Raw genomic sequence first — 25101 nt, 5'->3', positions numbered from 1 at the left:
TCTTTCGGAACAAGATACCTGAATCTGAATTTCAAAAAAACTCTCAGTGTTAATTAGACGAAACCTCATCAATTTGGACTGTGGTAAGTTAGAATTGGTCAGGGCCAAGGTTCAAAGTCCTTTCCTTTAACAAACAGATATTGAGGCCAATTGCGGTCAGAGACTAAGCCAGGCCCTGGAGATGGAGGGGCAAATAGGGGAGAGCAGTCTTTGCAACCCACAGCCTGCAGTGAGCAACGTAGAAGCATCCTCCAGCCAATGGGCTCAGCACTGATGGCAAGAACCCTGGGGAAGGAAGAGCTAACTCTGCTATTTAAAAAGGGTTTACTGAGCAAATGAGCAGTGAAAACTATTTAGGAAAGTGAAGTGTTTTGAAAGCCCCTGATGTTCCTTGATGGCTTTCGTTTCTATGCATCTGGCTTTGCCCTCCCAGCTCGTGTTGACACTTGGCTTGGAGACTTCTGTTGCTTCTTGGGGGGCCCAGGACATTGTCTCATCTTTCCGAGATCAGGCATGTTCAGGGTGGTAAGTATGGTTGTAGACCATTATCTCATCATTAATCCCCATGACAACCTGGTGGGTAAACCACTATTGTCACCATTTTCAGACAAGGAAACTGTTACTGGTGGAGGTTGAGTGACTTGTCCAAAGTGACAATGATTAATTATTGAGATTGGAATGCAGACAAAGGTGTTCTTCATCTAGCGTCATAGAACTCTGTTCTAGGTACTAGACTCCAGACCTGACCCAACTCCACCGAGTTGTAAACTTAGTGTTTGCCCTGAGACAGGACCAATGATTCCTGCCCTGGTGGTAGAGTACTTGTCACCTGCACCACCTAAAAAACAATGTGTGACATTTTTCTTGCAACCTTGGGTTCTCCAGGCCACACTAGTTTGAAGGATGATAGTTGGAAGATATGATTCCCTTCATCAAACATTTGTTGTATGCTTGTTCTATATGTTATTCCCCCATGCTCCTGTACAATGGCTGGGACTACATGCCCCCCCCCACCTGCCCTCAGACCCTCTGAGGGTCCCAGTGACCCATCGCTAACTCTTGACCTCCAAGTCCTCTGTGGTGTCCCCATGTAGTTAAAATATTCCCCATGCCTCTGTGCCGCCCTCCCTTGCACAGGGAAAGACTTGGGGCTGCCGTCGATGCTCAGTGTCCTAAAGGAAACCTCTCTCTTCTTTTAACTTGGTCTTTATTGCACACTCTCTAGGATTTGGCTTAAGGAGCAGTATGAGGTTCATGTGTCATGCTGACTCAAATAATTTCTTTCTGCCACTTCTTCTTAAACTCTTAAACCAAGTTTATCATTTTCTCTCAGGGCAAATTTTCTTTCTGGTGCCTCCTGAGTCCCTCATGCAAATAGACCCCAATTATGGGTCTCCAAGATTTTCCATGGGTCCACAATGGGCACACAGCTCAGATTCTGACTCTGAGACCCCCGGATAGTTTTATCATTTAAGACTCAGGAAGAAGGTTTAGTGGAGCATTGAGGCCCATCGCGCCCGAGGCTAGCAGGCTCGGCTGGCTGCTTCTCTGCAGGCTGTGGAGCCCGAACAGCTCGGCTCTGTTTCCACCTTGGCTTCCCACTGCACCAAACACCTGCGGCCAGGCTTCCCAGCTGTGCTCAGCGTATTTCCCGCCTGAAGGTCACATTTCAGTGGAGCTGATTTTTCCACTCTTGAAGGAGGTTCAGTGGGCTCACTTGTCATTGCAATGGCCCATGAGTCTCTAGTCAGGTGGAGCTGCTTCCTCTTCCAACAGAGCCACCCTGAGAAGCCATAGCAGGCATGCCCCTGGCTTATAGGCTTAGAAAGGATAGGCAGATCTTCAGACAAACAACGGAAGTACAGAAGATTTCTATTTCTGACAATATGACTGACTGTATAAACTAAAAACTGCTCTACTAGAAAATACCAAAAAATGTGAAAAGTAAGAAAAACCAGCCTTGGCCAGTTGGCTAAGTAGTAGAATATCAGCCCAGTGTGTGGATATCCCAGGTTCAATTCCTGGTCAGGGCACACAGGAGAAGCACCATCTGCTTCTCCACCCCTCCCTCTCTCCTTCCTCTCTTTCTCTCTCTTCCCCTTCTGCAGCCAAGGCTCCATTGAAGCAAGTTGGCCACGGGTGCTGAGGATGGCTCCATGGCCTCTGCCTCAAGCACTCAGAAGAGCTTGGTTGCTGAGCAACATAGCAACACCCCAGATGAGCAGAGCATCATCCCCTAGTGGGTTTGCCAGGTGGTTTCCAGTCAGGGCTCATACAGAAGTCTGTACTCTGCCTCTTCTCCTCTCACTGACTAAAAAAAGGAAGAAAGAAAGTAAAAACAGGGACCATGAAGAGAAAGCCGAAAGCCATAGTGGTGGCATGTGTATGGTGAGATGCTGCAGTAGCCCGGACCGGGGATGTGGGTGTAGAGCTAGTTTTGGATTTCATTGACCATGAAGAGATAGAAGGCAAGACCTTGGAACTGTGTGAGGTGGAGGGTTAGGATTGAGACCACTGCAAAAAACTAATCCCCTAGTGAAATGAGGACCTGTAAAATAGCCTATTGGTAGGTACAGGGTGATAAGTTGGGTTTTGAGTAAGTAAACATAGCCTCCCTAAGGCTTTATAACTGTGGGGTACCCTTCATGGGTTTGGGATTTGAATTTATTCTTTTTGCTGGATCAAGAATTACCAAGTTGAAATATCAGCATAAAAAGTGGTGAATGCTCCTGAAGTTTCTGACTGAAGCAAAATAAAACCTGTCAAATGGACAAATTCTCAACCCTGGCTGCAAAGGATGACCACAGCTAAAGCCCCAGGAGTGGCAGCATTTGCAATAGACATCAGTATTACACTTTCAAGAAATGCAGCTCAGAAACCCTGGACTTAAACAATACATTTGAAAGGATGAACTTAACAGACATTTACAGGGCAACTCATCCAACAGCAGCAGAATGCATATTTTTCTCAAGTGCACATGGAACATTCTCCAGGAGAGATCATATGCTAGGCCACAAAATAAATCTTAATAAATTAAAGAAGACTGAAATTATATCAAGCATCTTTCCTGACCACAGTGATATGAAACTAGAAATTAATTATAAGAAAAAAACTGGAAAATTCACAAATATATGGAGATTAAACAACATACTACTGAACAAAGAAGAAATAAAAGAATATCTTCAGATGGATTAAAATGGAAATATCAATACAATCGTAGAGTTGCAGCAAAAGCAGTTGTAAGAGGTAAGTTTGTAGTGATAAACACCTACATTGGGAAGAAAGAAAGATTTCAAATAAACAACCCAACTTTATACCTTAAGGAACTAGAAAAAGAATAACAAACTAAGTCCAGAGTTAGAAGAAGAAGGAAATAACAAAGATCATAGCAGAAATAAATTAAATAAAGACCAATAAGGCAGTATAAAAGATAAATGAAACTAAGTCCTAGTTCTTTGAAAAGATAAACAATATAGAGAGATCTTTAGCTACTCTTACTAAGAAAAAATAGAGGACTCAAATAAAATTAGAAACAAAAAAAGAAGACAGATATACAAGAGATGATAAGAGTCTACTATCACCAGTTATACAAATTAGACAACCTAGAAGAAATAAATAAATTTCTAGAAACATACAACTTACCCAGACAGACTCATGAAGAAATAGGAAATCTGAACAGATCATTGCTAGTAAGGAGATTGAATCAATAATCAAAAACCTCCCAATAAACAAAAATACGGGACCACATGGTTTCACTGGTGAATCTTACCATACATTAAAGAACACCAATCCTTCACAAACTCTTCCAAAACAGAGAAGAGGAAGGAACACTTCCAAACTTATTTTATGTGGTCAGTATTACCCTGGTACCAAAACCATACTAGAACACAAGAAAAGAAAATTACAAGCCAATATGCCTAATGCATGTAGATGCAAAAATCTTCAAACTAATATTAGCCAACCGAATTCAACAGTGCATTGAAGGGATCATATACCACGATCAAGTGGTATTTATACCAGGAATGCAAGGATAGTTTAATGTCTGCAAATCAATAAGTGTGATTCATCACATTAACACAGGGAACAGTGATGTTGCAGCTTGAAGGTGGTCTGAGGGCAAAATTCCTTCTTCCTCGGTGACCTCAGTCTTTTTCCTCTTAAGACCTTCAACTGTGGCCTGACCTGTGGTGGCGCAGTGGATAAAGCGTTGACCTGGAAATGCTAAGGTTGCCGGTTTGAAACCCTGGGCTTGCCTGGTCAAGGCACATATGGGAATTGATGCTTCCAGCTCCTCCCCCCTTCTCTCTCTCTGTCTCTCCTCTCTCTCTCTCTCTCTCTCTCTCTCTCTCCCCCTCTCCTCTCTAAAAAAAATGAATAAATAAAAAAAAAGACCTTCAACTGTGATTGATGAAGCCCACCCACATTATGGAGAGTCATCTGCTTTAGTTAAAATCTACTGATGTAATTATTAATCACATCTTAAAAATTAATCTCACAGCAACATCCAGACTGGTATTTGACCAAACATCTGGGTACCATGACCAAGTTGATACATGGAATTAACCATCACAAAGTGGGATCTGATAGTCTGTGTCCCCTCTGTGAACTGAGAGGCAGGGTTATCTCCTGAAAATGAGATCATGGGTGTGGCTGGGAGGCTGAGGAGAGTGGAGAGTCACAGATGTAATGGTGGGACATGGCGAAGGATTGCTGAACCCAGCTGAGGGTGAGTTAATGTATAAATGAATGAATGGAAGAAACTCTCAGTGACAGCAGAGGGACTAGTGGATGCATTGCCTGATCCAGATGAGAGAGAATCTTTGCAAATCACGTATCTGATAAGGGAATAATATGCTGAGGCAAGAGAGGAGATAAAGACAGCTGTAGGAGCAGACAGATATGTGGGTGGGGAAGGAGGAGGAGGAGGGAGCCAGGCAGCTCTGCCTTCCCTTTCCCTTCTCTGCCCTGAGCAAGTCAGGGGATGGCTCATGTTTTTAGGACTTCTAACTTCATTTGTATTGGTACACGTTTCCTCTGCTCTTCAAAAATAAAGCGTTCCTAAGAAACCTTTTGTAAGCCAAAACGGCTTACAGCAAAGAAGCAACTACCTTAGGACACATCTTGCTAACAGATGCACTAAGTAAATCAAGATAAAGCCCAGAGGCTCACACACACACAGTTCAAAGCTCTTGCAGCTTAATTCTGAGAATGGTTCCCTGGGAAGGAGCTGGGCTGTGCCACCCTCGCTGCTGGAGGAAGCAGCTGCAGAACAAACATTGCCCGCCATTGTCACTCTTCCTAAAAGCAATTTCTTTTGGTTAGCAAAAACAGCTACTCCTGTCGGTCTTTTGTAAAAGCGAAGTGGTGTAGCGCGAACTTTCAAAAAGCAGAGGACACCTCAGTGGTGAGTTTCAAATAATTTAACAACTGTTCTCTGCCCTAATGACCGTTTTAAGTATAAGAAAAAGATATACCAAAAGGTAGTTTATTATTTCATGCATTTAGTACTTAAATAAGAACAATAAAAGAGGTACACAAAACTAGACTAAAAGAGTTTTAAAATAATGAAGAAATATTAAGGAATACCTGACAAAAAACATTAAGACTGTCATTCAAGATATTTCCATATTGCTCCTTGATTGGCATCCTCACTTCCAATTTTTTTTCACCTATGGACGGAATGAACATTTACCTCGGGTGCTTAGGATTCACTGTTGCGCAGATGGACCTTAAAAAAGAGTAAGGAATGTAAATTTGTGATTTCCACATTGGGTGGCTTCCCAGGTGCCCTCCTTAGAGAGAACCCTGATTACAAATGCCATTTTCACAACCGGTTTGCCAAACTCAGCAAAAAATTAGGCATCAGTTCTGCTGGACCGGTGCAAACCAGCTGAATCCCACCACTGGGACACTTGTATTGGATGCGGACCTTCTAACATGGCCTCTCCTTATCTGATGTCCTAATGTCCCTGGGCCTCTATTTCTTTAGCACCTGTTCCACTGACCAGCCAGGGCCTCAGCTTTCTGGAATCTGCTTTCAATCGAAGAATTGACTCTCCCACATGGAGACACACACAAGCCATATAAGAGGGCCCCCTAAGGGGAGAAATGTGGGAGTAGGGGACAGAGGGGAAGTGCCTAGAGGTCCAGCACCTCCTGGGCTGCAATCAGCCTGGGCTCTAGTCCCAGCCCCTCCCTTTACCACTGGCATGATTTGGGCAAAACTGAAGCGAGAAGCACCTGCCCCTCGGACCTCACCAGGTTATTTAAGGATCTAATGAGCTCATGAATGTGGGTGGGAGTGCTTTGTACATTATAGAATGTGACAGCAATGACAGGTACAATTTGGGGACACTTAATACTTGCACAGAGCCCAGAAGAGGGGACCCTGTGGTGGGCACTTGATATAAGGCTGCTTATTTCAACCCCATGGCAACCCTGCTGTGAACACTTGGGGCAAACAAACCAAGTAATTTGTTTCTAGGGCAAAAAACAAATAGTAGAGTCAAAATAGGAGTTTGGGACTGCCTGACTCCAGGCCTAGTCTCCCTATCTCTTGGGGTATTTTAGAAGTATTTTTACTATTGTCCTCGGGGCCTGGAGATCTGATTGTAATGTCCTTTTTATGCTCAATCCCTCCACCCCCTCACCCAGCCCCCGGCTTTTGATGTGTGGGGACTGAACAGTATCTGAGGGAGACAGGACCAGACATCCAGTGAACTTTCACAGACACCAGGAAGACTGATTGGGGAAGAAAAACAAGAGAGTTAAATTTGTTTAAATGCTTTCCATGTATATATTCATGTATTTTATAGACAGGGATAAGATGAACGTGAATTTAAATTAAGTCATTAGTCTGTAATTAATGATGCCGTTATTAGGCAGAATTTGGCAGTGTGTGCCCTGACAAAGTTTAAAAATTGGCCTTTTGAACCACTACATTATCTTTTGGGTCTGCCAGCTCTAATGGTAAGTAAAGCGAAAGTCAACCTCATTACCATCAGATTCATGGAGCGCGTTAACATTAGGTAGAGTAAGTAACCCATTTTGGATGCTTAGGAACGAATGGCAGATTCTGATGCAGGATCAGGGGCTGGAGCCACATTTGTAACCAAGTTCTTTACACAGGGGTCGATGAGCCCCTGCTTCAAGTCAGCGGAAACTCAGATCCCGCCACAGCCTTATATCAAGGATGCCTTTGTTTGGCTCAGACAGCCCTGAAGTACCAGACTATTTGGAGGCAGGGATGGGAGAAAGAGCTGACCCAGAAGATGTGGTGTGCGATCACTTTTTGAACCGAGAGCAAGCTCCTCAGGAACGTTGGTGAGCAGTGCTTTTGGTAGGGGGTGCTGTCAGGCTGGGCAGTGGTGAGTGCTGGTTTGGTAGAAGAGGCACATGAAGACATCAGTTGTGTGTTTCTTTATGAATGATGGGAGTGGCTTTGGGAAAGGAGGGGGTGCCTGGGTATGGTTCTTTCTTGCCTGCTGAGATGTCCCTGGGAGGTGTGAGTCCAATGACAGAGGAGGGACCAGCTGCCTGTGTTAGGGGCTAGATTAGGAAGCCTAGAGTTAGATGGGGCAGTTTGGGCTCTGTTTATAACCACCTAGCGACTGCCCATGGCAACTGGAATAAAATTACACTCCTGATGATGGACCATGAGGCAATATAAATCACCTGTCTCCCTCTTCATCTTGTTAGCACGGGTAGCTAGATATTACTGAAGGGAGGGGGGCAAAGGGAATAAGACATTATCAAGCATAATAAACTGGGGAGCTGGACTGGATGACAAGCCTGCTTCACTAGGAAGTTGCAGCATTCACAGGCTCCCCAAGGGACCCCTGCATCCTCTGCCCTCAGGACCTAATCCCCAAAGCAGGCAGGATTGTCATGGTCATTATCAAGGGAGTAATGCCCAGTAGAAGCCAAGATGACACGGAGGAAGATATACACACGCACAGTAGAAACTAAGACAGTGCCCATAAGGGGCAGAGCCTAGCCTGGGAAAGGATCCAATTGGATAAAGGACACAGAACCCCGGAAGATCTAGGAAATGAATTGGTTAGGGGGAGGACCGAACACAAACTGGGGAAAGATTGGGAAGCTGATTTGTTACTTTGAAAAAGCACCTGGTTCTTAAGCCTGAAATAATATGTATATAACCCAAACTTAACAAAGCTCTTTCTCACTCCTTAACAGTGGCACACCTGCTTTGTTTGTTAGCATATTCTTTCTCCATAGCAACTAGGGGACCCTAGCAGGGCTACTGAGGCTGCACGTGTGAGCCTGGGTACCTCAAGCTGGGGTGCAACCAGGAGCAGAGACAGCCCAGCTGGGTGGAGACAAGGCTGAGCTGGATAGTTTTGATATGAACTGAACCAATAGCACAGAATCTCTGGACCTTGGCCTTTCTTCTGCAATTGATGAAGACAAAATTGGATTTTTTTTTTCCCACAGTAGGGTGGATGGAGGTGAGATTTGGAAAACCTGAGCAGAGCTATTTATTTCAACCCTAGTAAGTCTTACCACTAAACCTCACCCTCCCATGCGTGGGTCCACAGGAATGCTTTCCTTGTGACTCCGTAAAAGGACCCCATTTCCACCAGCAACAATCTTCCCTCCTCCATTCTTCCCCTCTTTCACACACTCCAGCCCCTGAACTTGAGCACCTGCCAAGCTCTTTCTTGTCTTGTTTCTTCAGCTTAGGGCGTTCTTCCCCTCTCCCAATGGTCTCCTCCTCCTCATTATTTAGGTCTCAACTCGGATGATGCCTCTTTAGAAATTTAACTTCCCTGACCGCCCTCCGTCATTCTCTCAAACTACCCTAATTTTTTTTATAGCATTTCTTGCTATCGGAAATTATTCTATATTTCTTTCCTTACTTGTCTGCCTTTCCCAACTAGAGCATAAGAACGTCGAGTTTCGATCTCGGGTTTGTTCACCAGTCTATTTCTGGTGTGTAGAACAAAACCTGGCACATGGCAGGCGTCCAATATTATTATTTTTAAATTCGTCAGACACTGGCATGGTTTGCAGTGGTTCTGAAGAGTGAAGTGGCACTCTCAAAGTGGAGCTTTTGGGGATGTATTCCTCTCATGGTTTTATGCAAGGGGATGGTAGGTCAGGAAAGGAGAACAGAACTGAACGTCCTCATCTAACTTTAGACTTCATAATCTGGCCCCTAACACATCTCCCGGCCATTCTGCTTCTACTGTTACAAATATAACCTTACATCAGAATTTCCTGGAAGGGTCTTAAGACAAAGACTGCCAGGTCCCAACCCCAAAGTTTCTGATTCGGTATAGGTCGGGGAAGTAATAATGGTCTAAGCTGTAGCGGGGAGGGGCGCATTTTGGAGAAGGTGCTGGTGGCATCTAGTGGATAGACGCCAGGGGTACCGCTAATCTTCCGGCAACACACAGGCTAGGCTCATGCAGCAGAGAATTATCTGGCTCCAAATGTCATTGAGAAACCCTGCTTTAAACTAAGGCGGTAGTTGTGGGAATGGAGGGAAAAAAAAAAACCTGAGTGAATAGTTTCGATTCAGAAGGGTAAGATTTTTGTCCTCATCTCTGCCTACAGTTATGTTTTTAGGTCTTTTTGGCAACAGAATCAGAAGACCGCAAGAACAGGAAATTCCTCTGGGAACATCACGTGTCAGGATCTTTCCCTTTCTTCCTCTGCTTTTCACTCGGAGCCTGTCTCACTCATCGCCCTGCTAATCCTGCATTTCTGTTTTCTTCCTTTTCCTCTATCTTCTCTTCCTTCCTCTTTCCTTCTGCCTTTTTCTTTTTTATTCTCCTTTTGCCCCCCCCCTTTTCTCCCTTGTTTATGATGAAGATTTGCAGCTTAGTGGGTTTATGGACTCAGTCCTTTGTTTCTAAGTGGGTGATGGCATGGTTTGCACTAAATGAAATTTACTAGCTTGTTTCCTCTCCAGCATATGGCGTCTGAATGGGACAGCTTTTTCTCTCCTGCAGGTTAGGGCTACTGCTTCCCCCTCTTTCTATAAATGTGTGCAGGTTTTTGAGGGAAGACAGATCGGAGAGGTTGCTTGGTTGGGTGCCATAAAAATGTTTGAGACCTAGACAGACCGTGAGGGAAGTAGTGTTTCAGGGACACTGAGGGGGGTGTGGGACAGAGTTCCCATCTGCATTCTAGATAGGGGCTCCAAGAGGACTTTCCTTGACTCCTAGCACACGGAACGGTGACTGTCATCCCCAATCAGAAACAGTAATTACAATGTGCGCTGCAAGTGTGACATATTGTGTTGATATGAATCTCCTTTCACTGTAGGAAAAGGTCAAGCAAGAGAGAATGACAGATTATCTGACTATTTTTCAAATGAATGAGCGAATGAATATCTCATCTCCCATTGTGGGGCCCTAGATTGCACCCACTCTTCAAACCCCAGAGTCCTGTTGAATAAAGGTTCTCTTTTCTGTTCTGATTCTTGTCCAGGGGGATGATGACGATGCATAGGAATATCTATTATTTGTGCTTTGATCTTCTGGGAGAAGAGACATAACTTCAAGCAGGAACAATCAAAGTAATGACCCTTAGGATTTTTCTAACTATATTGTTACAAAACACTCAAAGCAATTCTAATCTGTTATTATCTCTCACTTGCCCTTTTCCTTGGGCAGAGGGAGATGAGCATGAACCAAACATGTCAAACTTCTAGCTGGCCTTGTAATTGCCATTTCTGATCAGAGATGACAAGGTCCTGCATTGTAAATTCTAGCAGGCATGACATTCAGTTATTTGCAACTGGGTAAAATGCAGAGATAAGAACCCCTCATGGTATTATGGCTTAGGGTCTCCCTCCTAGAATCAGGGAGGCAACACAAAGCAATGGTGACATTATCTGATGGAGACAGGGGGGTCCGCAGACAACATGGAGCTGCGGTGAGTCAGGGGAGTAGATCTGGGACGGCACCTGCTGGCTGCCCAGCTGAGCTCCCGTTTCAGAGTCGGCCCTGCACGTTGTGCGTGCTCCCTGTGTTTACTCTCCGCCCATCACCATCTCCCCCACCAGCCCATAAGTCTTTGAAAGCGGGGGCCAGAGCTGCTTCATATCTGCATGTCTTGTGTCCTCAACCACATCTATGCTGCTCGTGCCTGGTGTGAGGGGGTGCTCCATACCTGCTCATCACAGTGAATTTCCCTAGACTGAGCTGACCCGGGTTCAGATGCCTCGCAGTTAAAGGGGAACTTGCCTCGCATTCTTGCACATGCTGGGCCGGTTAAGGCTCCCAGCAGCCTTTATTCTGCTCTGTCCCATATCTGGGCCAGGAGGCTGTCGCCAGCAGCCATTAGACAAGACAAACAGGTGGCTCCAGCCCAATATTTCTCTTCCTTGCCTGGTTCTGGGCAGAGTGAGCATTGAGCGTGGATATGTGGGCCACTGCCCTGCCACAGTCTGGTCCAGCAGGGGGACTGCCGCAGACATGGCTAGGGCTCCCTCTATGACCAGGACAACACAAGGGGATTGTCTTTCCCTGAAGGAAACCTAAGGGTAGGTGGCAAGAGCAGAGAAAGGAACAGCCTCAGGTTAACTGGGAATATCAATTACATACACAGAGTCCTTAGAGAGCAGTCATATAATAAGGCACTAACTGCAAATGTAATTGCTGGTTATGGGACTTTATTCATAATCCACCCCCTCCCCCCGGGTTATGTCCTTTCGTTAACTCTGGGGGTATGAAGGATTAAGGAATGGATCAAAAGGTAAACCATGTGGTGAAAGCCCAGCAATTAATACACATTAGGATCAAGTGTTTGAACAACTTTGGAAGGCACGGGTGCCTAACATTTGTCTGGATATCTGCTGAGTGGCATGGAGGACTTCAGAAAAGCTGAGACAAGGTTTCTGCACTTGGGTGTTTGCAGTTCAGAGAGCAGTCCCACAGCACCAGGAAGTGCTTTCTAAATCTTTCATAACAAACAGGGCCCGTCGTTCATCCTCCCCTCTCTGCTCCGGGCTTTCTTCTGGGGGGAGTGGCCCAGTGTAAACAGGAGGACTCACCAGCTCCCTGGTGGGAAGGAGGTATGTTGGAAACGTGCTTGGAAGAGTCATTGCACAGACTCCCCATGGCTGGAGAGGGGGCAGACACTGGTTTTGGCCTATTTCCCTATCTCAGCCCTCCCCTTGCTGCAGCCCGACCTCACAACTTCAGGGAGGTTGCAGTTCACTCCTCTGCAGAGCCTCCAGGCGTGCAGGATATGCCCAATGATGCTGTTCCTCATCAGACAGTAGCTGGGAGCTCTGCGCATCCTGGCCCAGCCGGCCAGGATCCCTCTGTCTCAATGTGTCCGGTAACATTCTGAGTTGATTGCATTGCTGGCTGCTGTCTTGCATATCTGGGTTTGTGTTAGCACATTGTCTTTGTCAGCTCAGGCTGCCATAGCAAAATAGCACAGACTGGGGGTGTCAACCACAGACATTTATTTCTCACAGTCTGGAGGCTGGAAGTCCAAGAGGAAGGTGCCAGCAGTGTTGGTTTCTATTGAGAGCCCGCTTCCTGGCTGGGAGACAGCCACCTTCTCACTGTCCTCACATGGCGAAGAGAGAAAGAGAGGACGCTCTCTGGTGTCTCTTCTTATACAGGCACTAATCCTATCGGATCAGGGCCCTGCTGGTATGATGTCATTTAACCTTAACAACCTCTTACAGGCCCTATCCCTATGAATTTGGGGGACATAATTCAGTCTATAACACACATCATGAATGTGTACCTTGAAAAAAGAAGGGACCAGAAAGAACTGATTGATAGCCCTGGAACAGATGATCATTACAGCGTGTTGCCTCCTGTGGTGTGGTGTCACTGTGCTCTGTGTGTACTGAAGGGACAGAGCCAAGTCTAGTGTGACACTATAGCATGAACAACCTGATCAAAACAGTACTGAAGTCACTCCCTAGAAGTACAAGTTCCCAGATTCACAGGGGTCTTGGACATTTTCTGAGAGACTATTTTATTAATTGTTTTTATTTCAAGTGATTAAGTATTTAATAGATGGTAGATGGAAAATTTGGTAATACTGAGGTCATGTGGCCCAAATAGAAAGATAGCTGCCCCCGGGCTTAAAATCTCCCGGAGTGTAATGTCATTACTTAGGGGATTGTCCAGTGTTCCAGGGTCCAGCCTGTTGAGGTTTTAGAGTTGTTTTGCCTTGGTGAGACTTCCTTTGTGGTGACAAGTCTTATGTGCCCACTGCTATGGACTGAATGTTTGTTTCGCCCCTCCAAGTTTCTATGTTAAAACTCAAATCCTGATGTGATGGCATTAGGAAGCAAGGCCTTTGAGAAGTGGTTCACTTCAAATGAAGTCAGGAAGGTAGATCCCGCATGATGGGATTAGTGCCCTTTTAAAAGTGACCAGAGAGCTTGTTCTCCCTCTCTCTCTGCCACGTAAAGACACAATAAGAAGGTAGTCGTCTGCAAACCAGGAAGCAGGTCCTCATTGGAACCGGTGGAAATTTCATGCCAGTCCATGAAAGAGTTAACCACCTTGATGTTGTATAAAGATGTCAGACCCCATGATCTTAGTCAAATTTGCTGATGCTCAGGATGATTTCTGCCATAGTTGTCCCCCAAATAACTCCCCTATTTTCACCAGTCCCCAAGTGTAAAGAAGTTAAAAACCACTGGTTTAAACTCCCCAGCCTATGATATCTTGTTGTAGTAGCCAGAGCTGACTAAGATACCCCTGCCTAGTATACTCCCTTCTCAGCAGCAAATCGCTGGGAAAACAATTAGAAGAAACTTAGCCACGCTTAAGAGTGCAGAGTCTATGACCTGGGGTCACCTCCCTCGTCTACTACTCACCAGCCCTGTGAATGTGGGCAGGTAGGTGACTGGGCCTCTCTAACCTCTGTTTTCTCATCTCCAAGTGAGGATGACACAGATGGCACTCTCATCTCAAAGAGGTGTCAGAGATTAAGTGAGGTGGTGTTCATGAAGCACTTACACTAATGCGATCATGGTCACTGAATAAATGAGCGCCTATTAACATAAAGCTCATGTTCCATGGACCCATTGCCTCTTTCCCATGACCTGTACGGGATGGCTGTGCTAGTTCCTCACATTTTATTTTATTTTTAAAATGTATTTTTCACTTACAGTTGACATATCTATTTTATTAGTTTCAGGTGCACAACAGAGTGATTAGATATTTATATACCTTACAAAATGATCACCCAGGAAGTCTATCACCTTTCTGACATCATTATTGACTAAAACCACAATGAAATAGCACCCCATTGTGCTATTTCTGGCAAAGCCAGAATGACTATTATCAGTAAATCCACGAACAGCAAGTGTTGGCAAAGATGTGGAGAAAAGGGACCCCTCATGCACTGTTGGTGGGACTGCAGATTGGTGCAGCCACTGTGGAAAACAGTATGGAGGTTCCTCAAAAAATTAAAAACAGAACTACCATATGACTCAGTGACTCTACTTCTGGATATTTACCCAAAGAAATACAGAGCACAAAGAAAAATGCAGCCCTATGTTTATCACAGCATTATTTACAGTAGCCAAGAGATGGGAGCAACCTAAGTATCCATCAATAGATGTAAAGAAGATGTGGTACATATATACAATGAAATACTGCTGAGCCACAAAAGGAATGAAATTTTACTATTTGTGACAACATGGATAGACCTATAGGGTATTGTGCTCAATGAAATAAGTCAGAGAAAGACAAATATCATATGATTTTATTTCACCCATATGTGGACTCTAAAAAACAAAAGAAACAAAACAGAAACAAACCTATAGATACAGAGAACAAATTGATGGTTGCCAGATTGGCGGGGAGCTGGGGGATTGGTGAACAAGGTGAAAGGCATTAAAAAATTACAAATTGCCAGTTATAAAAACAGTCACAAGGATGTAAAGTAGAGCGCGGAACAGAGGCAATTCCTGACATTTTAGATGTCTCTATTCTATGCTTTAGGGCTGGGTTAATGGTTTCTATTACATTTTTAACAGTGAAACATTTTCTTCCACATCAGGTTTTATGTGGACTCCTGGTGTCTAAAACTGATGGATGTGGTGCCGGGTTGGCTGAAGCTGGCATAGGACTGGCGACCCCTGTGTGCCCGCCCCCTCTGCTCCTTGAAGGAGCCCATTTCAGAATCGCTCCTCTAGGCTGCCCACCCCCTTTCTGTTCCCTGAATCTTCCTCCTAGGGCAACACCACATAATTGTTTAAGTTTCTGCTTCCTGAATAACAATCTGTCTGGTCCCGCTTTTCTACGGTCAACTGGGTGGGACTTTTAGGTGTCCCCAGGCTCTTCTGGCCACTCTGCAGGTGGCTGATCCTTTCAGGTGTGTGTGGAGTTTGCAACTTAACTCCCAGAAGTCCACTAAATTCCCTGGGTCTTGGGATGCCCCTCTGTTGCCCAGTATATGGCCAAGCTCTGTAAATGAGATCTAATTTTTATTATTCCATAGGCTACACATATAAGTAAATCCACAAATCAGGGGGAAAAAATGCTTTGTAATACTTTCTGTCCTGGTGTTTGGTTTGGCATGTGGGGCACAGTAGCTGTGGAGTGGTGCACAGCAAGCACAGTGTGGAAACCCAGTGTTTCCGTTCACACCAGCCACAGAGATTCAAGGGCCACATGTTGACAAAATCCACTCGGCTTCATTCTCCATATTGCTTTTCTGAGTCTTCAACTACTGAAAAATACACTTGGTCTCTCTTTATTCCTTCTTTTCCTTCCTTCCTTCCTTCCTTCCTTCCTTCCTTCCTTCCTTCCTTCCTTCCTTCCTTCCTTCCTTCCTTTCTCTCTCTCTCTTCTTTTTTTTTTGATAACAGCTTTATTGAGATATAGTTTATACACCACACAATTCATTGAAGTATACAATTTATGGTTTTAATGTATCCACAATTGTGCATTCCTCATTGCAATTCATTTTTCAAACATTTTCATCATCCCAGAAAGAAATACTATATGCACTAGCAGCCACTCTGTTTTCTCCCCAGTGTCAATCCCCCACCCCTGTCACCACCATCAGTAGCCGACCACTAATCTGCTTTCTGTATCTATGGGCTTTCCTATTCTGGGCAGTTCACATACATGGAACGATCCAACACGTGGTCTTTTGTGTTTGATGTTTTTCATGGAGCATGTTGCCAAGGCTTATCCATGTTGTGTCAGTATTGGTATTTCATTCTTTTTATTGTCAAATAATATTCCATTGTATGAACACGCCACACTGTGTTTCTCCATTCATCAGTTGATGCGTGTTTGGGCTTTTCCACTTTATGGCTATTATGAGTAATGGTGCTGTGAACATTTGTGTGCAAGATTTTGTACGGAGATTTTCAATTTTGGAACTTCTACCAAGAGAATGAACGATACCAATAGTTCGATGTCGTGAGTGTTTACTGTGTACCCAGTACTGTGCTGAGCACTTCACACATGCAATCTTCATAAGAGCTGAAGGAATAAGCTCTCTCCCTAGTTTACAAATGAGGAAACTGAGGTCCCCTAGCTAATATGGGGTGGAACTGGGATTTGAACCCAGGTCCCTATGATACCGTAACACTTGTCTTATAACTAATTACAGAAGTTGGGCAGCTATTGGTCCCACATGACTCCATTAAGTTGATACCATTCATATTGATTAAGTCACACAGATTAAATTTGTACAATATGCTACTTACCTACTGTAAACCCTTAACACCCCCCCCCCCCCCCGCATTAGTCTTACTATTCCTAATGTCTGGTGAGGAAAGTTCAGAGAAACAGCAAAGCTACCTGGGTGACATGGCTTATTGGTGCCAGGGCCTGGAGACTAGCACTGAGCAGTGTCCTGCTCAGTCCCTTTATATCACCACTCTCTCAGATCTGGCCTCCTCTGACTGTCTCTCACCTTGGGGAGAGTTTCTTATATGCCCCAAAATACCATTTCTGGAGCATAGGGACTATCCCCCTACCTTTGCACCTGTGTACCTGTGTGTACACACAGATATCTATCCAAGGGTGCCACCATGCTCAGGCCTGGGGACCTCATCCACACAGACCCCTAGGGGCCTGCCATGGCTTTACGAGGCTCCTGAGGTGGAGCCATGTTAGCATTCACTGGCTGCACACCGAGGCCCTTAGGAGAGGACTTCCTTTGGGGACAGTTCTGAGGATGGCTGGGTGGAGGGCGATGTGGGAGCTCCCTGGAAGAAGGTGGCAGAGGTGGGAGACAGGAGGAGGAGGAGGAGGAGGAGGAGGAGGAGGAGGAGGAGGAGGAGGAGGAGTGACAATAGAGGGTACCAACTGTCTCCATGTGGTTGCCTGCCCACAGCTGCTATCTTGGATGACCCCATGGAGTGCAGCAGAGGGGAGCGACTCTCCATCACCCTGGCCAAGAACCGCATCAACCGCGCTCCTGAAAGGCTGGGCAAGGCCAAGGTCGAAGTGGACATCTTTGAGCTTCTCAGAGACAGCGAATATGAGACTGCAGAAACCAGTACGTAGAGTGGGCAGGGCTGCCCTCTGCTTTTCTTGCTGTCAGAGGAGGGGCTGGTGGTGTGTATGAGCCGTACCCATTGCCAAGCCCGAGATGGAGATATTCCCAAGGGAGGGAGAGAAGCATATACTACTAGGACGCCCTGTACTTAGTCTGGATGAGAGCCCCAGGTTTTGCTGTAAATCATGGGTGGAGTAGAATTAAGGCAGGATACTCATTTATTCATCCATTCATTTACCTGTTAATGAATTTCTTCATATGTTGATTCATTCATCCTCTGGACATTTTGTACACAAATCTCTGAAGGAAGTTGCCTGTGATGAAGATAAGAGAGACACGGCCAGCTCAAGGATAGTTTAGTCATTGCATATCTGACTGCCTGTCTTGCTTTCTTGTGCTGAGCATAGTGTTGCATTTTGCAAAGAAATTAAGACTTGGGATGGAGTTTGGTTATTCATTGTGTGGATAACCTTGGACAAGCCACCTATCCTATTTAACCTCAGTTTCTTCATCTGTAAAATGGGAAGGCTAGGATCTACTCTGCAAGTTGTGCGATTAAAATGACTTAAAATATAGAAAAATCCTTTGTGAGTAGCAATGCTTTACAAGCATATGTTTTACATTACTCATGTCACACATATAGAGCGCCTACTGTATGCTGGGCACTGCTTTTAATTCTCCCAACAACCCGAGAGTTAGTGCTATTATCCCCACTTTAAAAAAGAAACCGAGGCTAAAAGACTTCAGATAACTTGCCCAACCACAGAGCTAGACAGTGGCTGAGTGAATTCTAGACCCTGAACTCACATTCATTAACCTGCAAGTCCACTACCCCTCCCCTGGAGTTCTCTGGCATGTTGCTAGTATTCCCTTGCTGACTCTATCGAATGAGCTTCCTAGTTAGTGGGCTAGTAGCTTGGAGCTAAGCTGGAAATGAACAGTTCCAGTTCAGAGGGGAGGGGAGGAGCCCCTTAGCCTAGAGAGATGATACCATCTAATCCCTAAGAATTTAGAGTCCCTGTCCCCTCCTTTTCTCGCCTAATTCAACCTTTAATAACACTCAATGGCAAAACAAAAGAACGACTTGCTCAAGTATGTATATCAGACATCTGGTCTTCTATGTGCGGAACCAGCAATGCTCTAATCTGGGCTTATTACTATTGCAAGAGAAGAAGCGTAGTTGCCGTGAACCAAGCATAAAGGTCAGATACCCAGTAATTGTCTCACAGCTTCTATTTAATGCTCTTTATAGTATTAGGTCCATGCTCTTTTCCCTCTGCTAGTTTGGCTTCCTGTCCTGTAATGGCTATCCAGGTCCAATTTAGTCTTTGTTTATTTATTCAGGGAACTTTCATGGAGCATTTAGTCTATTTCAGGTATGATTCAGGATATCATGCTTTGGAAACAATGCAAACAACAAGACAGACACAGTCCCTGCCCTCGGGTAGTTTGTAGTCTCGTCAGCGGCAGCTTCCCTCAGCGCCTCTTGGTTTGGATTCCCAAAGCAGAGGATCGGGTTGGTTCAGCTCCTCCTGCCATGGTTTGTCTCACAACTGCCTTGCGGAGAGTGTCCACCCCTCGAGACTGAGGGCAGGTTCTTACCATAGAGAAGTGGGCTGTTGAGGCCAGCAAGAGCTGTGGACACAGAGTCCTCCAGAATAGGGCTTGGGGGAACAGGTACCTGAAATTGTCATTCATTCATTCATTCACTTGGTTAGTCAATAAAAAATTAGCGAGGGTCTCTCTCTTCTGTATACTATTCTAGACCACGGGGATTCAACGGGGAATAGATGGAAATTCTAGTTGTCCTGGAAGTTAAGTTGTAGTCGACCAAAAGGAAGATTTAGCGTTCTTGGGATCATCCAAATGAAATCAGAAATGCCAGCGATGCCTTCTCATGAATCTTCTAGTCCAGTCTGTTGCTTCTTTGTCCAGGAGGGCAGGTCTTAGACCAGGGTCTGAATTTCTAAATAGTTCCATTGTCTTTGAAAAATCAGCTCCTTCTTCCTTTTCTTTGGTTCCTCCGGGCTTTCCTGGTGGATGAGAGAGCACAGATTGCCCATAGCTGGTGGGGCTCATTAGCAGACATAAGTTTTTCTCTTCTATGACCCTGCAGCCTGGCGTGGTCGAGTCAATACATCTAAAATATTAAGCCAGATGAATCTGGGGAATAAAAGAAACAGCTTTATTCCACATTACAGAGCCCTGGGGCATCTTTCTAATGCTCTTTTTTAAGGCACCAAATATTTTATTAGCAAGTGGCCCTTGGTTCAACTTTTACATCTTACTGCATTTGAGGCATGATTAGCATTTGTTAGAAAAGAGGGCTTCGGGATCTTTTTACCTCAAAGGCCTTTCATCTGAAGCCAGAGCTGCTCCCCCACAGTGAGGTTGAAATGCTACCCAGATAGTTCTTAGGAAGGTTCAGGCCCAGCTCTTCTCCTCCAAAAGTAAGGGAGAGGGTGGGTGATGGATTAGTGCTATCAGCGGCAGCTGGTGGGGAAGGGGATAGACTTCAGTGGCAGTGCTGGGGCAGGAAATGGGGGCGGGGCCAGGATGCCTGGATGAAGGAGGAACTGTAGCTCTGTGATCCCTACTTTGGGGAGACTGTGTGGTATAAAGAGTGGGGGCATGGATTTTTAGAATCAGACTAAACAAGTTTGAATCCTGGCTCGACTGTTTACCAGCTGTGTGACTGTGAATGGTAAAATCACCTTAGGGTCACTAGGAGCATGGCATGAGACAGTGCAGGGGAGGTGCTTTGCACTGCGCACATAACAGGTGTGCAGTACCTGGCAACAGTGGCTTTTGTTGTTGGCTTTATTCTCTCACCCTCGCAGCGGAGTGGGCTTCCTCTCACCTCCTACCAGCATCTCTTTCCCTCCTCTGTCTCAAAGTTCAGCCGTCCTTACCTGCTGGCACATTCTTTTCGCAGACTCCTCTCAAATGGCCTGTCTTTATGTCAGCACGCCTTCGGGCATCCCTTGTAATTGGATATTTCCCTACTTTTTCCAGTTTTCTGGGCTTGTTACATCTGACAGCTTTGAGCCTTTGGAAGTTGTGGCGAGCCACCCAAAGCCAGCAACTGCCCAATGTCCTGGGCTGTGTCTTCTCTGGATCCCAAGGCTAACTTGCATTTAAAAATGATTTTAGTGGTTCTGAGGTCCAGAACAACATCCCCAACCTCACACCTGTCACCCTGTGACTAGGGACTCTGCTTCAAGAAGATAACAGAGGCCCTGGTGATGATGTTCCTGGTTACGGCAAGTGCAGGCTCAGATCTAAACTGCAGCAGTCTCAATCCTACAATGGGCAGCGTGTCTTCTCTGAGCAATAGATGAGTTTCCAACAGGTCCACACAAATCACACTTAATGAACCGTATTCTGGGAGGGTGTGTCAATCTACAGGAGCAATGGCCATTTCAGAATCAGAGATTATGAAGTGTAAAGAAACTAAAGATGCCAGAGTCTAGATTTTTAACCTCATGTGGAGGGTTGAAAGCGAGGTTGGGAGACAGAAAATGTCACCCGGGGCATTGATGAATAACAAACCCGGACACGGGAAAGATACAGTAGAAAATTACTTCTGCTTCTGTCTGGTTCACATAGATTTTCACAGAGTGGATTTATTTAAAGAGATCATCCCTCATAAAACTTCCTCAGACCCGAACTGATCCCAGTCACCTCTGCCCCTTCACCAGCATTGCCCGGGGCTTCTTCATGTTAGACCTCCCAAGTCCCTGTATACAGCCCTCTGATCTGAAATAAGAGGAATAGACTGACCTACCATCAGGTCATCTCCCCTCCAGCTTGGTCCTTCCCTCCTTATCTTCATGTCTTAGCCGTCTCAGCTCTTGTCCTCCCCTGTCCCTGTAGATCAGCGTGTCTCCTGAGGCTAAGGCACTAAAGTTTAAGCACCTACCCTCTTGTCACCCAGACAGCTACAGGCGCCCTCCCTGCTGCTGCCAGAGCCAGCTGGAGGTTGAATTTACTGCAGAACCAGAAGCAGGAGCATCCCTGTCTACTCCTGCTCATGCCCGGGTTGGTCTCTGTGAGACCAAACATGCTATCAGCCATCCATACCGTTTCCCCTGGAAACCCAGAGGCGTACTGGTTATTGGGGCCTCCATGGACCTGGAGAGGGGCAAGGCATGTCACATTTGATCTCGTGGCTGCTCCTTCGGCACAAGCTCCCAAGCTTCTTGCAGGCCCAGTGGGCTGACCGCTGGTGATTCAGAACTTCATCTAGTGAGGGCTGGTTTCCTTCTGTCAGTTCAACAGAATGAATTCAAGTCAGCACAGGGGAACAAAAGAGAGAAGCCAGAAGAGAAAGGCAGAGGAAGAGTGATGAATCATTCAACAAACACTTCCTGCTCCCCTTCTCTGAGTTTCTGGCATCAGGTATGCATAATAGGGACTCAGAATTGCATTGAATTACAGTGCTTAGAAATCATCCGGTTCAACCTTCTCATTTTACAGATGGGGAAACTGAAACTTGTGATCTTTCCAGGAGGCGGTTCAAACCACACACCTGAAAAGTGACATTGGTCTCAGTAGCTCTGCTGTGGGTCTTGCCAGTGAGTGGCTCAGACGAGGGTGGAGGGTAGCTAGGTGGTCGGGTGAGGCCTCTCAGCTGGATCTCGGAGTGTTGGATCAGTGACAAGAAGGGAAGAGGCATTTGTACAGGCGGCAAAATAGCAGGCTCCAGGCAGGAAGAAACAGTCCCTGGGGGCACAGTGACGGATGGGTGTGGCTGAAACGGAGTTTCTTTGGGAGTGGGGGTGAGGGCCGGTGGGAAACTTGGTGTAGCATCACAGAGTCAGAATTTAGGTGCTGGAGCCAGGTGCTCTGGGATAATCCCAGAGTAGTACAATTAACATAACAACTCCTTCCTCCTGGGGGGTTGTATGGCTTTAAGGTGGTAGCCTGTCTCCTGGCCAGTGCCTACACGTGGAAGGCTCCCCCTGACCCCCGTAAGGGTGTTGCTGCTCACTGGGCCTTTCGGGGAGCAGGCCAAGGGCTTTGAATGATGTGCTGTTGGTCACGTTCTGGGGCGGATGGTGCAGCGACCTGGCCCTGCCACCTTCACACACCCCCTTCTTGGCTTGGAGGCCAGCCTAAGGCCAAGCCATTCAGTGCATTGTCCACCCAAGGAGAGTGGAGGATGGAGTGCTGTCCTGCAGGCTCGGGCACAGGGAGTAGATGGTTGAGGCCATTTTTGGCCTTGTTCTGGGCCCATCAGGGCTCCTCTTTGCACTCAGTGTGCAGCATAACCAGGCGCCGTGAGAGAACTCGCCACCCCACACATGCTTCTCTCTGGCTTCAGCTCTCTGAAGTGTTTTGATGCGAAGGACTGAGTTCTCCCAGGCTCTGTGCTCCACTAGCTGTCAGCCCCCAGCGGAGACTGTTTACCAGGAGGGCTCAGGGAGCAGCCCAGTGACTCGTAGGGGCCCTCCGAGAGTGCGGAGGCCAGGCTCCCTGTCTCCACTGGGGAGCTGCCTCTTCCCCAGAAGGCCTATGATCTACCTCGCTGGGCCGTCCACGTCACAGGCAGCCCCTTGCCCTCCATAAAGACTCAGGAAAGGAGTAAGCTTCTGTGAGTTCCTCCTGTCCAGCCCAGTGTCTGGGAGGACTTGGAACCCAGGCCAGAAGTGACAACTCGAGGGAAAGAATTCCTCCTTCTTACAGCACCCTACTGCGGTCTTTTACTTTAGCAGCTGCTCTGGCAGGTGCCTTCCAGTGTCTCCGCTGGCTGGGAAACTGTTGCCATGCTGGCGCCACCCCTGTTTCCTGGTTTCTTCTTCAACCCCTGGGAGGCAGAGGGCCCTCACACAGACACTCAGGGCCCTCACAGAGATGGCCGGGGCTGGCAGAATCGGAGTCCCAGGGGTCTTTATACATGATTTCCATTCCTATCGAGCAAGGGCTTCTTGCATAGGGAATGAATGAGTAATTCCCAGATCCCAGCAAATCCCCAGACCATAGCTGCTGGGAAGAGGAGAATTCAATTTCATGGGGCTCACTTTGGATCATTTCAGTTCAGCTGAGCAATTTCCTTTTGCCGGGACAGAATAGATGTGTCCCCTGCCTTCAAGGAGTTTCCCATCCAGTGAGGGAAATGGGAGCTAGACCCTCCGGAAAGCAGGCACAGACCCACCAGATCCTTAACTCCAGATGTTTTTAGAATCCAGAAGTTTCTATGTATTGGAAAGGTCATGAGATGTATATACTATACATTAAATCCTATACTCAAATAAATGCATGCTTATATTCAACTATTCACATATTATGAATAGCTTCATATCTGTCTTTGTAGATCAGATTTTGCCACTAAATGAGTTTTATGAAAATCATCCTGTTTCAGAGCCTTTGGGTGTGGAAGTTGGAAATAAGAGACAATGGTTTTTATTTTTATTTTTTTTTATAAGAATTCATTTTTGGGAGAAAAGTCTCTGTTGAGACCCAATATAATGAGCTAGGTTGGGGCAGAAACTGACCAGGAACTCCGAGAACAGGGAGGCTGACCATCTCTTAGGCAGCTCCAGTTGGAAGCTGAGACAGACCTATGGGGCCAGGTCTGAGCGGGCACTGCAGGGTCAGTAGGAGTTTGCCAGATAGAGGGGCAAGAACGGGCCTAGCCCATGGCATTCGAGGGGTGCTCATGGACTCCTTCTCAGAAAACTGTTTTTAAATGAATAAAATAAGACAGCTAGGATGCTCAAGGAAGTAAAACATATGGAAATACAGTTAAAATATTTCAACACCAATATATTAGTATATGTGCTTCTTTATTAATATATTAAATAGCTCAGCTTAGTATCAGGTCTAACTACTAGTATAACTTTGAATTAATTATGATTACAAATTATATTTTAAGATATCTGCAACACTGTAATGTGACATGAAAACACTCGGCCACAAAGACACAGGTGCTGTTCATATACTTTGTGTGGTTCGCCTAAATTTAATGTCGACAGGAACACAAAATTCCAAGTAGGAGTTAGGGAAAGTCCTGCCATTCCTTTCTAACCTCCCCCCCTCAGTGTTAACAGACCATTGTTTTCTCAGGCAGCAGATTAAGAGCCCCTGATCTAGCCCGAAAGAAACACTCAGCAATAGGCTCAGGTAGGGGAACACAGGGCGTGCTCCAGGTGAACGGGTGTGATGGGAGGAGGCGCTGTGTGAGCGGGGGCTGGAGCAGGTCGGTCCGTTTAGATTTGACTTGCTCACCAAAAAAACTTTTTTATAATGACGCGTTATAAAAGGGATATGCGTTATAAAAGGGATACTCACTGACTGTAGAAGGTAAAGAAAATCAGGGAAGAAACTCATTGTGTTCCACTGGCCAAGGCATTCTTTATTAACGTCACAGTTAATTCCTATCAGCCGATGAAGAATAGTGGTGCAGTGTTTAGGGACCTGACCCTGACGTTGGGGGTTGAGTGTTTGAATCCTCCCCCTGCCCTTTCACTTTTCTGTCCCACTTTCTCATTTGTAAAATGAAGGCAACAGTCGTACTGCCCATCTCATCAGTGGTTTTGAGCAGTAAGTCATTTCATATGCAGTGCTTAGAAAGGGCCATAATTAGCGTTCAGCAAATGGGGGCTTTCTTACCCTCTTTCAATA

At 45.9% G+C, this 25101-nt stretch overlaps 1 protein-coding gene across 1 annotated transcript in view; it reads left to right on the top strand.

Moving 5' to 3' along the window:
• The window catches only part of GRIK4 (glutamate ionotropic receptor kainate type subunit 4), a 379418-nt gene that overhangs the window by 200973 nt on the left and 153344 nt on the right, over positions 1-25101 (top strand). Inside the window, exon 3 of the mRNA XM_066259819.1 lies at positions 17311-17475. Coding sequence (XP_066115916.1) covers positions 17311-17475 — 165 coding nt within the window. The remainder of the gene's footprint in view (positions 1-17310; positions 17476-25101) is intronic.

This window comes from Saccopteryx bilineata, chromosome 2, assembly GCF_036850765.1.
Source record: "Saccopteryx bilineata isolate mSacBil1 chromosome 2, mSacBil1_pri_phased_curated, whole genome shotgun sequence".
Classification (NCBI taxonomy): domain Eukaryota; kingdom Metazoa; phylum Chordata; class Mammalia; order Chiroptera; family Emballonuridae; genus Saccopteryx; species Saccopteryx bilineata.
This window is presented reverse-complemented; position numbering and strand designations above follow the sequence as displayed.